Raw genomic sequence first — 15,447 nt, 5'->3', positions numbered from 1 at the left:
ATTTTAAGTGGAAACTGGTAACAGCACAGCAAAGGTAATCGGACACCTGGCACCATAGTCCACACCAAATCACGAGCACAACCCAGTCAGGTGGCACTCATGTGTACTTGGGCTGCTTAAACTTGCATTACATCCTGATCACTTCTTCCATGACAAGGTTAAACCCAAGACAAGAGCAAACACGTGTAACTAAAAGACATCTTGGATTAAGCCACCATGGTTAACCTTATCTATACAAGGATCAAGAAGTTGGAAGAGATTAAGTCACAAGCTTCACCATCAGGACAAGACAACACGTCACAACACACTGAATTCCACACACTCAATTTGTGAATGTTCTGGGAAAGCAAGTCACGCTAAATGCTTTGGTTTTGATTAAAACTGGAAGAATATAGTGTGGAATATGGATGGTCTAAGTGTTGCCAATTTAAGGGAATACTATCCCACAAGCGTCACCAATAATGTTGCTCTTTAGAGTCGCCAATATGATACTGAGGCTCTTTTTATGATATGATGTTATCCCCAACAGCGTCACCAATACTGTGGGTGTTTCTGTTTCTCTTACTGAACCACACGGCTTTCCCATATATCGGTTAAATGACCACACAACCAGTTAGTCAGTTCAAGTTCAAAGATGGTTTATTTACACACAAGGGTTACTTCGACATGCAAGCACAATATACTACAAGTTAAACTACACCTATCAGTTACAATAACCTATACTTAACTTCAGGTGACCGGCACTGTGCAAGTGGATAAGGCCTTCATCTTGATGTCACGTGGCTGTTTTGAAGAAGTGGCTCTGTCTCTGCTGGGCTCATCCGTCAGGTAGCGATCATTGGTCTTGAACTTGGCTGTCCAGTCATTTTGCTGCAGTTGGGCTGTCACAGGCCAGATTCAAAGGAGGCTGGCACTGGCCAGGTCCAAAAGAGACTGAACGCATGGCTGTGTCCCCTTTTATCCCTCTAGGGTTTTGCGCTCTTTGGGGTGGTCCTTAATCTTCGACCCAATAGTTCGACAGGTCTTCGATCACTGCCTTCGATTTCGGCCAATAAGGGGGCGGGTGCCCTGGTGGCTGGGTGGGTCTTTAACGGTCATTGACCTTGGCAGTTGGGATCTCTGAGTAAAGGGAGTGGCACCGATCAGTCTGTGGCTGTATCGGTTTCTTGAGTGCAGTCCTATTGTTCTGGGGAAATGGGCCATTATAATGCAAACGAGCGGGGGTTTTGATCAGGTCTAGCTACCTGGGTTTCAAATACACAGAAGCTCTGTATCTGTCTGAGTCCTGGGTTGGCCGTAATTCCCATGGTCCTTTGCAGGTGGCCATCTCAGATAGCTACATCAGTGAAAGTGTGCCTGTTTGAATGACATTTATTCCTTTTGGTTCTGGTGGTGTTAATAATAATCGCTTATTGTCACAAGTAGGCTTCAATAAAATTACTGTGAAAAGCTCCTAGTCGCCACATTCCGACGCCTGTTCGGGGAGGCTGGTACAGGAATTGAACCCACGCTGCTGGTCTTGTTATGCATTACAAGCCAGCTGTTTAGCCCACTGTGCTAAATCACCTAAGGGGAATGAACATGTGTATGCTTGAAGTAGGCACAATGACACAGTGGTTAGCACTGCTGCCTTATAGCACTAGGGATCCAGGTTCAGTTCCGGCCGTGGGTAATCATCTGTGTGGAGTTTGCACTTTCTCCCCGTGTCTGCGTGGGTTTTCTCCTGGTGCTCCGGTTTCCTCCCACAGTCCAAAGGTGTGCAGGTGGTGTCATTGGGGCATGGCGGAAGATTGGGCCCAGGTAGAATGCTCTTTCGTAGGGTCAGTGCTGACTTGACGGGCCGAATGACCACCTTCTGCACTGCAGGTATTCCATGATTCTATGTCGGGATTTTGTGCTTTCATTTGCCCCATTCAGTCGAAGTGGATTTCAGGAATTTGTGCAGCCTCCTACCCTAAAAACAACCTCACCACCCAACATGCCCCCCCCCCCCCCCCCTCCCCTCCCCCACCCTATTAACGAACATGAGCGGTTGATTAATACTCGGATTAAAGGTACAGAAATAGTATGATTCCTTTGGATGTAGAAATGAAGCCATTAAAATGTGAAATTACCAGCAATAATTTTACCTTGGTGACAGAGGGAGTGAAACATGGAAGACTACCAAGGCAAACAAAAATTGCACAGTTTTTCTTTCAGCTTTTATTTTTCTTTATATCATTTATTATCGCTCACTGCCTCCAGTGTCAGGTGAAGGTCAACGTTTGTCTCTTTAGACTTGCTGTTAAATTTCATGGCTTACACTGAAAAGTGAAATGAGATTGCAGGTTCATTCCCCTGCCCTATTCCTTTGGTAAACGGATTTATTCCAGCTGCCTGGTTATGCTGTGGTGACTATCCTATCCTGTGACTCTGTGGACATTGACTTCTGCTGCCTTTCAAACACTATGGTGTGTGCGTTAATGCTTTCTTTCACTGGATGGCTGAGTATTGTGCAGGGGACTGTGATCGCAGAAGTAACTTCTCCACCCAACAGAGAGAAAAGTCTACTTTAAAATAGTTGGAAAATGTGGAGAGATCAGCATTTTCTCTCTGTAAGCGTTATTAACATTCCTCCCTTATCTTCTTTCTCACACAGCATTTCATTAACTGTACTCCCTTTGTCCCAATGTTATTTAAGTGAAATTCTTAAATATTTTTTCTCAAGGAGTTGAAGAAAGAAAGTTTTATGTTCAGAAACTGCCTTCCATGGTCGCAGGATGTCTCAAACCCATCCAACCAACAAAGTATTTTTAAAGTCACTCTTGTAGAAATCTGTGCTCAGTAAACTCCCGCAAACAGAAATCCAATAATGACCAGGTGATTTGTTGTTGTGGTACATTGCACTGGAAGTCGGCCCCCACTCTGCCCATAAGCGCATGGGCAGTGCCGCTGACATCATTATTGTGTGCCCATTGTCCGCTCAGTGCCAACTTGCTCATCCTGCTCACTGCCCTGTCTGGAGGTCTGAGTATTGCATAGGTGAGTTTTAAAGCAGTGATTTATTTTTCACTGCTTCTGCCTGGACTGCTCTCTAGCTTCTAGACAGGGGTCTCTCTTCTGGGGGGCTTCCAGACAGGGGTCTCTTTGCTGGGGGCTTCCAGACAGGGGACTCTCTGCTGGGGGGCCTGTCATGTGAGAGTACCTTTAAGAAATGGGTATTTTTTATAAAATAGCTGTAGTGGGTGTACCTTTAAGAAATAGGTGTTTTTATCGAATAGCTGTAGTGAGTGTACCTTTAAGAAATAGGTGTTTGTTAGAGAGCTGCAGTGATGTCAGAGAATGGGTGGAGCTAGGCTGTCTGTCTGCTTTTGCTTTTGCTTAGGGCTCTCTGCTACAGGGTGTGTTTAGTTTCATTTTGAGAGCTGGATAGCTTTGCAGGCAAAGCAAGGAGCTGTTTAAGGATCTCACTCTGCAAACGAAAGACTGTCTCAGATCAATAGGGTGAATTCAAAGTGCTGACTGCTCTCAGAAGTGAATTTAAACCTGATCACTATTAAAAAGGGTCTTTCGTCTTATGGATGTTAATAAGGAAAGATTAAGGTTTACTTGTAGAATATTGTATCTGTAGGGAGGATTTGTGTTGATAGTTGTTAAGATGTTTACTGTGGGTTTATAATGTATTAACTGGTTTTATAAATACCTATACGGTAGGCCCGTGTGCTCCCCATAACCACAATCTATTAAAAGTTGTGGGTCAGGTGAACTCCATGATACACTTTGGGGCTCCCTAAACCCTGGCCCATAACAGGCCTTCCAGACAGGGTCTCTCTTTGGGGGACTTCCAGGCAGGGGTCTCTCTCCTGGAGAACTTGCAGGCATGAGCCTCTCTTATGGGATATCTCCGGTGGGGGTCTCTTTAATTAGGGGGTCCCCAGTGGAGGTACATTGGTAGGGGTCTGGTGGGGGTGAAGTGGGCAGGTCTTGCATTGTGAAAGGGAGTGTAGCCATCCAATGGGCTTTGGGGGCAACCTCCTTAAAGAGTTATCCCCTTGGCCTACCATGTGGTCCACCACATCAGGGCAACACTTGGCAAGACCTGCATCAATTGTTGCCCACGTGACCCCTGGCTCAGTGGACCGGAAAATCACGAGGGCCCAGGGAATATGGTACCCGGCCCGTTAATAGGATGCAAATGGGTCTTGCACAACATTTCTGAGGAAATGCTGCACTGTCAGAGATGCTACATTTTGGATGAGGTTTTAAACTGAGGTCTTCCCGGGTGGATGAAAAAGATACAATGGCACTGGGCTGGATTCTCTGCTGTATTGGGAAGTCTGCTACAGGTGGCGGGCGGTGACCCATTTGTATCCTCCCACTGGTGGGGGCAAACCACGATTCCGACACCAGCGGGGGACCAAAACATCGGGCACCAATCCAGTTTTCTGGAGTTACATTAGCCACCCTCCAATCTACAGGAACTGTTCCGAAGTCTAAAGAATCCTGGAGGATGACCACCAATGCATCCTCTATTTCTCGAGCCACAAGCTTCAGTACCCTGGGATGTAGATTATCAGGTCCTGGGGATTTATCAGCCTTCAATCCCATCAATTTCCCAACACCATTTCTCTACTGATTTTGATCACCGTCAGTTCCTCCTTCTCACTAAACCCTGCATTCCCCAACATTTCTGGTACCTTATTTGTGTCCTCATTTGTGAAGACAGAACCAAAGTATGTATTTTGGTGCTCAGCTATTTCTTTGTCCCCTATAATACACTCCCCTGTTTTTGACTGTAAGGGGCCTACATTTGTCTTCACCATTCATTTTCTTTTCACGTACCTATAGAAGCTTTTACAGTCAGTTTTATGTTCCGTGCAAGTTTACTTTCGTACTCTATTTTCCCCTTCTTAATCAATCCCTTGGTCCTTCTTTTCTGAATTCTAAACAGCTCCCAATCCTCAGACCTGTTGTTTTTCTTGCCCAATTTATATGCTACTCCCTTAGATCGAATACTATCCCTAATTTGCCTTGTAAGTCATGGATTGACACCTTTCTTGTTTTACTTTTGTGTCAGACAGGAATAAACAATTGCTGCAGTTCCGCCATGCGCTCTTTGAATGTTTGCCATTGCCTATCCGCTGTCATCCCTTTAAGCAACATTCCCCAATTGATCATAGCCAACTCACGCCTCATTTTATTGTAGTTTCCTTTGTTAAGATTCAGGACCCTAATCTCAGAATCACCTACTTCACTCTCCATTTTGATGAAGGATTCTATCATATTATGGTCGCATAGGCAGCACTTTCCAGGTTCTTCCTCCTCCTCTCTATTTCCCCTTCCTCTCTAGCCTAAAACCTAAGATCCCTCTGTCCCTGCACACTGTTTAGAACTGTGCCATTGGTCAGAACTTTCTGGCCATTCACACCAGCGGGATCTTCCGCCAACAGGGCACCTCAGCAGCAAAGGGTGCATTCAACGTGAAACCCCGCTGACAACAGCGGGACGCCAATGGCGGGCTGCCTCCGCCGCCATGAAACACATGGCGGGTTGCGTGGAAAGTCCTGTCCATTAAGCCTCTGCAATCCTTTCCTTTCTGCAAAAGCGATTGACCTCCCACTTCTCTGTACTGTATTCCAGTGTGGCATCTGAATTGAGCTTGCTGCAGTGAGATTAGATTTCCTTTGGGGGGTGGGGGGGGGGTTTAAAACCATTGCATCAACTAATACATATTCCATTTATTAATGTATTAGTACTGTGTTTTGTGCAGATTTAATTTCCTGCCTGGATAAAGGGATTCATTATTCGCAACAGTCTTTTAGGTAAGTTGAAATCCACATTAAACTTGTCTTATATACTGCACATGTTAAACTGAGCCTTGGTGCAACGTTTTGCATTGTTTAGAAAACAAAATTCCAGGAATGTTGGTGCATTGACGTGGAAAGGGAGTTGGAAGCAGTAAGACAATTGTCCTACAGATAAATGGCAGCTATCAAGCAGTGGACACGCCTCTGTTAGGGAGTTTACAGGATGACATCTAGTGATAGGAAACCGAGCTCGCCAGAAATCCTCTTTCGGGAAGGTTTGCTCTGCCAATATCATGTTTTTTCCTCATGTTCCTACTTGAGTCAACAAATAAATTGCCGGAGCTTTGTAGATGTTACATCTAATCTGCCATTAACGATATTATAACTGCAGCGCTGTGAGGAAAAAGCAGTGGGCTTGGATTAGGATTGCTCTTTCAAAGAACAAGCTCACACACAATGGGCCAAATGGCCTCCTTTTGTGTATGATTCTATGAATAAGAATTACAATCTGAATTCTTTTAACAAGAACTACAATTAGAGTGGTAAACACAGAATTCAAGTTCTCACTTGAAAGACAATGTATAGCTTTTAAATGTCCATTATGCGCGGTGATCAGCATTGCAACAGGATAGGTTTCCGTCATCTTTTTGACAGATTAATATTTGGTGCAGTATCTACAAAGCTTCTACCGTGACTATACCTTTTAGTTATGTACAGACTGCAGAGGACAGATAAAGGAAATCTGGCTGCCGGCAAGACTTGGAAGCTAACAGACGTCGAAAGCATTTATAAATAGTAAGCGTGAGCTGTATAATCTCTCACTCTGAATACAGTCCTGTAACAGAATGTGAAAATGTTTCTACAACTACACATGGTTACCAAAACATAGTGCGTTCACCCTCTCCAGTTACTAGCTGCCTTGACGTTTCATTTGTTTTTGCTAAGGCCTCAGTCTCATTGCGTCAGTGCATGTGCGTCTGTCACAGACTGACACTAATAAAAGCTAAATAAACTGGAGGGAGTCATAGAGTCATAGATGTTTACAGCATGGAAACAGGCCCTTTGGCCCAGCTTGTCCATGCCACCCAGTTTCTATCACTAAGCTAGTCCCACTTGCCTGCATTTGACCCATATCCCTCTATACCCATCCTGCCCATGTAACTGCCTAACTTTTTTAAAGCAAAAAATTGTACCCGCCTGCCAGCTCGTTCCAGATGCTCACCACCCTCTGTGTGAAAACATTTCCCCTCTGGTCCCTTTTGTATCTCTCCCCTCTCACCTTAAACCTATGCCCTCTAGTTCTAGACTCCTCTACCTTTGGGAAAAGATGTTGAATATCTACCTTATCTATGCCCCTCATTATTTTATAGATCTCTATAAGATCACACCTAAGCCTCCTACGCTCCAGGGAAAACACTTCCCAGCCTATCCAGCCTCTCTTTATAGCTCAGACCATCAAGTCCTGGTAGCATCCTCGTAAATCTCTTCTGCACTCTTTCTAGTTTAACAATATCCTTTCTATCATAGGGTGACCAGAACTGAACAAATTATTCCATGTGTGGTCTTACCAATGTCTTGTACAACTTCAACAAGATGTCACAACCCCTGTATTCAATATTCTGACCAATAAACCCGAGTATGCTGAATGCCTTCTTCACCACCCTGTCCACCTGCGACTCCACCTTCAAGGAGCTATGAACCTGTACTCCTAGATCTCCTTGTTCTGTGACTCTCCGCAACTCCCTACCATTAACTGAAATGAAAATGAAATGAAAATTGCTTATTGTCACAAGTAGGCTTCAAATGAAGTTACTGTGAAAAGCCTGTGAGTAGGTCCTGCCCTGATTTGATCTACCAAAATGCATCATCTCACATTTATCCAAATTAAACTCCATCTGCCATTCATCGGCCCACTGGCCCAATTGGTCAAGTACCCGTTGCGATCTTATATAACCTTCTTCACTATCCACTATGCCACCAATCTTGGTGTCATCTGCAAACTTACTAACCATGCCTCCTACATTCTCATCCAAATCATTTATATATATAACAAATAACAGTGGACCCAGCACCGATCCCTGAGGCACACCACTGGTCACAGGCCTCCAGTTTGAAAAACAATCCTCCACAACCACCCTTTGGCTTCAGTCGCCAAACCAATTTTGTATCCAATTGGCTACCTCACCCTGGATTCCGTGAGATTGAACTTTTTGCAACAACCTACCATGCGGTACCTTGTCAAAGGCCTTGCTAAAGTCCATGTAGACAACGTCGACTGCATTACCCTCATCTACCTTCTTGGTTACTCCTTCAAAAAACTCAGTCAAATTGGTGAGACATGACTTTCCCCTTACAAAGCCATGCCGACTTTCCCTAATTAGGGAAAGACAAAGACACGTAGGATGCACTTACAGCCAGCATCCCATCATGAAGTATCAGATCATTTAATACACATAATCACCATCATTCTGAGTTGAAATGTGTGAATGCATCACAGGGTTGTAAAGTTTATATTTTTCTAAATAGTATCCTTATTCACCATCAGGAGATACTTGAGGTGAAGCAATGGTTTCCCTCTGCATAAATTGTTATGCTGTTGCTTTATATTGTAGAACATGCCAGGCACAAACCTCAACTGAAATCCAATGTTCCCTCAGATTTCCCATTGCTGTGCAGGCCTTTTTGTTGCATTGTGTGGTCTCTTTATGATTGTACTGTGGCTGCACATGAATGCATCTTAAAGGGGCTACTTCTCATAGACAGCCTCTTTGTCTCCTGGGCCATAAGATCTGACTCCTATTTCCCACCTCAGTGGGAAAATTCAGCCCATGCAAGGCTTCTGTTTATGTAATACACCAATTCTATACATGCAGGTCTCCTATCCTGTTACGGGAGTTCGACATCCGTACAGTATGCTCCGTTATGGGGGAGCCGGCCTCCATATGCTGGATATATACACAGACCACAGAGAGGAAACACATGGGACCATCTCCTCTGCGACTAAGCTGGCTGCCTTCTCCAGATGGGAGAAGAGTAGATTCATATTTTAACAATTCTGTGATAGTATGAATTCATGTAGCCGAGGTTTGTTTACACCACGGCATGTGGCTGGCGGAAAGAGATCTACACATCTAGGGCGGGATTCTCCAATAATGGGGCTATGTCCCACTCCAGCGTCAAGACGCTGGCAAATAACTCTGGACTTTCCTGAAGCTCCGGCTGCTGATAATGGGCCCTGCACTTCTGGTCGGGGGCCCGGCATTCGCCCGGCGACGGCCTGCGGCAGCCTCCCCGCGCGACTTGGCGGACCCACACTGCGGACCGGCACCAAATATATAGGCCGCCCCCCCGAGATCACGCGCCCGTGAATCGGTGACCCCCAATCGATAGCCTGGCCGTCTGCGAGAGCTCCCCCCCCCCCCCCCCACGACTTGTAGACCGCGCTTGTGCGATTCGTGGTGAATCTCCAGGGACTAGAGAATTGCGGGACCGGCGTCGGACCGGATTTCGGGTTTGACGCCCATTCTCCGCCCCCGCGGTGGTTGCGATTTTGGCATGGAGGCTCGGAAAATCCTGCCACCGATTTTGGGTTTGACGCCCATTCTCCGCCCTGCCCCGATCGCGATTTCGGCTCGGAGGCTCGGGGAATCCCGCCCCTGAAGTCAGTTTCATTGTCATCGAAAAGCATCTTCAGCATAAAGAGAGGGCTATCCAATGTTATAAAGGCTGCACTGTTAACCAGAGGGAGTCCAGCTGTTCACTTCACCAGAGGAGATGTTTTGTTACTTTATTTTTCTCACAGATGTACTAGGCCACACATTCTAACATATATATGTGGGAGGTTTTTCCACACAAATTCCTAAGACATTTCTAATGGGCCGATCAACTGCTTCACCTACTGTTTTCTCTCTTGAAATACCGTTTCTTTTCTTCAATCATGATTAGAACTCCCACCAAATGGAAAGTACCCTGGAAGAGTTATTCCTTCATACTCATGATCAGAATTCTTTATTTATTTAATTCCAACTCTTACACGTGTGATGCAGATTATGCAACCAATTGGCTGTCTACAATAGACGTTGGGCAGGATTCTCTGGTCCCCAGCTGCATGTTTCTCGGTAGCGGTCCTTTCGCTGGCAGTAGGATTCTACCGTCCCGCCGCTTGTCAATGGGATTTCCCATTGAAGCCACCTCACGCCACAGGCAAACCCGTGCGCTGCCAATGGGAAAAATGTATCCGGCAGTTATATTGTTTATACCCAGGACTGTCAGAGGCACATTCTCAGTAGCAATATAACTGCACGGATTTTACTGTCAGCGGTCAATGAGCACTGATCACTGTTCACTACATCTGTAGTTGTCCACAGATTTTTTTGTGGGCTTTTGCGAGGCAGCTTATCAGGCCCAATTTTAACCCATTCACAACCCATATGTTTGTAAAGAAGTAAAATTAGGCCCATAATCATCAGTTGTCCGGTTGCCCTCTGAAAGGGATCTATAACCTGCTTGAATAGGACAAGAAAAATTGGGCGGGATTTTCCGTCGCCCGACGCCGAAATCGAGAACGGCGATCGGGCGGAGAATAGCCCCCGATGCCGAAATCGGGGCAGGCACCGGTTTGACACCAATTCGTGATTCTCCGCCCCCTCCAAATCGGCGTCATTGGGACGTGCGCCACGCACAGTCGTAACCCTGTCGGAGCACCATCAGTCAGCCCACCCGCGATGCTCAGCCTTCGATGGGCCGGGTTCCCGATACCGCATGCCACATATGGTCCCAGCAGTCATGAGCCTGGCGTGCCGGTTGTGGACCGATCTCGGCCGAGATCTGTGCCACTGGCAGGAGGGGCTTCTGTAAGGGCTGGGTGGACTAATGGGGGTTGGCCAGGAGGTGGGCTGTGGGGTAGGGGTGGGCGGGTACCCGGTCCAGTACGGCCGGTGCCATGTTTTCTGGCGCATGTGTGGGGAGTGTAGGTGTGTGCGGGCTGCAGCTTGTCAGCCCTGCGCATGGATGACCCAGGACCCGACGATTCTCCAGCTGCGTTCCGTGGGTGATTCACGAAGCCCCGGTGCTAGCCCCTCACCGTTACCGGAATCGGTGAGGGTTTTGTGCTGATTTTCCTGTCGTGAAACACCACGTATCCTCTGTTGGCGTCGGCACTTAGCCTCAGGAACAGAGGAAGAATCCATACTGAGGTATGCGTTGGAATATTTAATTCAGTTACAAAAAAAAAATCCTGTACCAAAAGCAAAATAAGGAGAAAGAAAGAATGGTGGCATTAAGAGACAGATAAAATAGACAAATAAAAAGTTTTAAATGTTAGCGTTTAATTTATTTTTAATTTCCAGCAATAATTAATATCTGAAGGAGTGAAATTTTAAACTTATAAAAGTTATTTTCAGGACCAGAGAGGTAATTTTGCTGCAATTAACAGTTACCACACCATTAGGAATTAACTTACACTTGAATGGACAAACCCTAACCTTTTTGGTGTTTATTTACTATTAGTGGATAAGTATTATAAATTCATGCCCATCAATGCATTCTATGCTCGGTTCGAGTAGGAAACCAACAATGCGCTATTGAGTGCCCCAGCAGCCCATAACTCACCCATACCCACCATCACAGCTTCCGAAGTCAGATCGGCCTTCCTGAAGGTGAACCCTCGGAAGGCGACGGGCCCGGACAGGATCCCTGGCCGTGCACTCAGAGCATGTGCAGATCAGCTGGCCCAATGTATTCGTGGACATCTTTAACCTGCCCCTACTCCACTCCGAGGTCCCCACCTGTTTCAAGAAGACCACCATCATACCGGTGCCAAAGAAGAACCAGGCAACGTGCCGCAATGATTACCATCCGATGGCCCTGACTTCAGTCGTAATGAAGTGCTTCGAGAGGTTGGTCATGAAGCGCATCACCTCCATACTCCCAGAACGCCTTGATCCACTGCAATTCGCATACCACCACAACCGGTCCACAGCAGACGCCATTTCCCTGGCCCTACACTCATCCAGAGCATCTTGACAACAAGGACTCCTACATCAGACTCCTGTTTATTGACTACAGCTCCGCCTTCAACACCATAATCCCAGCCAAACTCACATCAAAGCTCCAAAACCTAAGACTTGGCAACTGGATCCTCGACTTTCTGACCCACAGACCACAATCAGTAAGAATAAACAACAACACCTCCACAATAGTCCTCAATATGGGGGCCCCGCAAGGCTGCATACTTAGCCCTCTACTCTACTCCCTGTACACACACAACTGCGTGGCACAATTTGGTTCCAACTCCATCTACAAGTTTGCTGACGATACGACCATAGTGGGCCGGATCTCGAAGAATGACGAGTCAGACTACAGGAGGGAGATAGAGAACCTTGTGGAGTGGTGTAGCGACAACAACCTCTCCCTCAATGCCAGCAAAACTAAAGAGCTGGTCATTGACTTCAGGAAGCAAAGCACTGTACAACACCCCTGTCAGCATCTCCGAGGTGGAGATGGTTAGCAGTTTCAAATTCCATGGGGTACACATAACCAAAAATCTGTCCTGGTCCACCCACGTCGCCGCTACCACCAAGAAAGCACAACAATTCCTATACTTCCTCAGGAAACTAAGGAAAATCGGCATGTCCACATTGACTCTTACCAACTTTTACAGATGCACCATAGAAAGCATCCTATCTGGCTGCATCACAGCCTGGTATGGCAACTGCTCGGCCCAAGACCGCAAGAAACTTCAGAGAGTCGTGAACACGGCCCAGTCCATCACACAAACCTGCCTCCCAACCACCTCCCGCTGCCTGGGGAAAGCGGGCAGTATAATCAAAGATCCCTCCCACCCGGCTTACTCACTCTTCCAACTTCTTCCATCGGGCAGGAGATACAGAAGTCTGAGAACACGCACGAACAGACTCAAAAACAGCTTCTTCCCCACTGTCACCAGACTCCTAAACGACCCTCTTATGGACTGACCTCACTAACACTACACCCTGTATGCTTCATCCGATGCCGGTGCTTATGTAGTTACATTGTATATGTTGTGTTGCCCTATTATGTATTTTCTTTTATTCCCTTTTCTTCTCATGTACTTAATGATCTGTTGAGCTGCTCGCAGAAAAATACTTTTCACTGTACCTCGGTACACGTGACAATAAACAAATCCAATCCAATCATGGGCGGGATTCTCGCAGCCCCGGGCCGGGCCGGATAATCCTCGCGACCGGTGCGAATCGCGCCCCGACGCCGGCACGCGATTCTCCGCAGAGCGGGGAATCGGTGGCATTGGCGCCGGCGTGGTTGGCGCGGTGCCAGTTGGGGGCCGCTCTACGCGGCCGGCCCGCCGATTCTCAGTCCGGGATGGGCCGAGCGGACGTCGTAAAAATGCCGAGTCCCGCCAACTCTGTGCCTGAAATGGTGTCTGAGACTCAACGGAAATTAGTTAAGGGTAGCAACACAAATCATGTGGGTCTTTCTTACTGGCCCACCATTGGGTTCAAAAAGGACATATTCGTGAAGGAAAGTGGCACTTGGAGGTCTTGAATTCTGTTTGAACAGTGCTTTGGACGCTGCTTATCGAATGCCTGAGCAGGAACGCGAAAGCACTTTTGGAACACAGTTCACGCAGAATCCACTTAATGTAAGTATTGATTTACTAAGCAGTTCATTGTTCTGCAGTGTTTCTGTGCTAACTATTCCTTTTGCTTACATTACAGTAAATATTGTCCAGCGGGTTGTAAAAATGTCACTGGTGATGTTTGGGGAAATCTTCAACAGGGTTATCGTGATGTGAGTATAAATCAACTCATTAAACAAATAACCAGTTGAATTTTTAAAGACATGTAAATATGAATACCACGAGCATTTGTATTTGTTTCCCCTCATTTAAGTAGTGTATAATTCTGTTTTTGCTGCAGTTTTGACAGATCAAGACAATTAAATATTGTTGCATTCTCTTCACGGTAATGCTGAGCACAAATAGTTTTGACAAGAATGTAAGAAGTGGGAGCAGGAGTAAGCCATGTGGTCCCTAAAATCTGCTCTGCCATTCAACAGGATCATAACTGAATGTGGCCACAACTCTACTTCTCGCCCAATCCCTCGATTCTCCTAGAATCCAAAATAACCAAAAAATCTATTGATTTCTGCCATGGATATGCTCAAAAGGTTTGAGTATATACAGCCCTCTAGGGCAGAGAATTTAAGGGAATCACAATTGAGTGAAGAAATTCCTCCTCATCTCTTTTTTTAATTTAGCGTGGCCAACCTGCCTATCCTGCACATCTTGGGTTGTGGGGGTGAAACCCACGCAGACACGGGGTGAATGTGCAAACTCCACACGGACAGTGACCCGGGGCTAAAACCCGTGTCCTCAGCACCGTGAGGCAGCAATTCTAATTATCGCGCACTGTGCCGCCCTCATCTCATTTTTAAATATCAGACACTTTATCCTGGGACCGTGCCTTATAGTTGTAGAGTGTCCAGCCAGAGGAAACAATCTTTCAGTGAATACGCTACCAAACACCCTCAGAATCTTGGGCGGGATTCGCTCAGCCCACGCCGGGCCGGAGGATCGCCAGGCCGGACACGAATCGCGGGACGCCGCCCCGACACCGGTCCGCCGATTCTCCGGAGAATCCAGTGGTGGCCACTTCCTCCAGTGCAGCCGCCGTTGATACCCGCAGAGGCGTATCAGCCCCTCGATCTTGAGAGCGGAGAATCGCCGCCATTGGCGCCGGCACAGTCAGCGCGGCGCCGGTCAGAGGCTGCTCTACGCCCCCCCCCCGCGATTCTCCTCCCGGGACGGGCCGAGCAGCCGCACAAAACATCCGAGTCCCGCCGGCGCCGGCCACATGTAGTCTTACCCAGCGGGACCTCGGTGTGCATGCATCCGGGGGCGGCCTGGTGGAGGGGGGGGAAACGGGGTCCGACACCGCGGGGGGCCTCCGCTGTGACCTGGCCTGCGATCGGGGCCCACCGATCGGCGGGCCAGCCTCTTGGGCTGGGGGCCTCTTTTGCTCCACGCCAGCCCCTGTAGCCCTACGCCATGTTGCGTCGGGGCTGGCGCTGAGAAGGACGCCACTGCGCATGCGCGCATTGGTGCCAGTCGCACTGCGCATGCACACATTGGCACCGGTTGCAGTACGCAGGCGCAGACCCGCGGCGCCCAGTTGACGCCGGCACGTCAGCTGCAGCGCGTGGGTCGCTCCAGTGCTGTGCTGGCACCCTAAAGGGGTCAGAATTGCTGCTCCTGAGGGCATGTTAACGCCGTCGTGAGACGCGACGGTGTTTATGACGGCCTCAACACTTAGCGTCAGGATCACAGAATTCCGTCCCCTATGTTTCACTGAGATCAAGGAGTGGATTCTCCATTCAATGCCGCTCCGATTGGAAGTTCTGATTGGGAGGAGAATGGAGCGTCGAGAGAAATACGGGTTTGGCGGTGGTGATGTTGCTATCCCCCGCTGGCGGACTCAGCTTGCAACTGCCCAATGCCACGGTGAATGCAAATCAAGCATTTCCATCAATGTTAATGTCATTAGCAGGCTCGGAGTCCGAGTCTCCACCACTGCTGCCCCATTATGTTCAGGCCCAATCCTGTGTACAGTGAGCCTGCAAGGAAAGGAGTCGAATAGGAACGTGGACCACCTCCACAGCCGTG

At 47.6% G+C, this 15,447-nt stretch overlaps 1 protein-coding gene across 2 annotated transcripts in view; it reads left to right on the top strand.

Moving 5' to 3' along the window:
• The window catches only part of LOC140412023 (discoidin, CUB and LCCL domain-containing protein 1), a 236,370-nt gene that overhangs the window by 118,147 nt on the left and 102,776 nt on the right, over positions 1–15,447 (top strand). For both annotated transcript variants that reach the window (XM_072500789.1, XM_072500787.1), the window contains exons 4-5: positions 5,750–5,801; positions 13,502–13,574. In XM_072500789.1, the coding sequence (XP_072356890.1) occupies positions 5,750–5,801; positions 13,502–13,574 (125 nt within the window). The remainder of the gene's footprint in view (positions 1–5,749; positions 5,802–13,501; positions 13,575–15,447) is intronic.

The sequence above is a fragment of the Scyliorhinus torazame genome, chromosome 1 (assembly GCF_047496885.1).
Source record: "Scyliorhinus torazame isolate Kashiwa2021f chromosome 1, sScyTor2.1, whole genome shotgun sequence".
Lineage (NCBI taxonomy): Eukaryota > Metazoa > Chordata > Chondrichthyes > Carcharhiniformes > Scyliorhinidae > Scyliorhinus > Scyliorhinus torazame.
The sequence above is the reverse complement of the archived record's forward strand: the minus strand, read 5'-3'. Positions and strand labels throughout refer to the sequence as shown.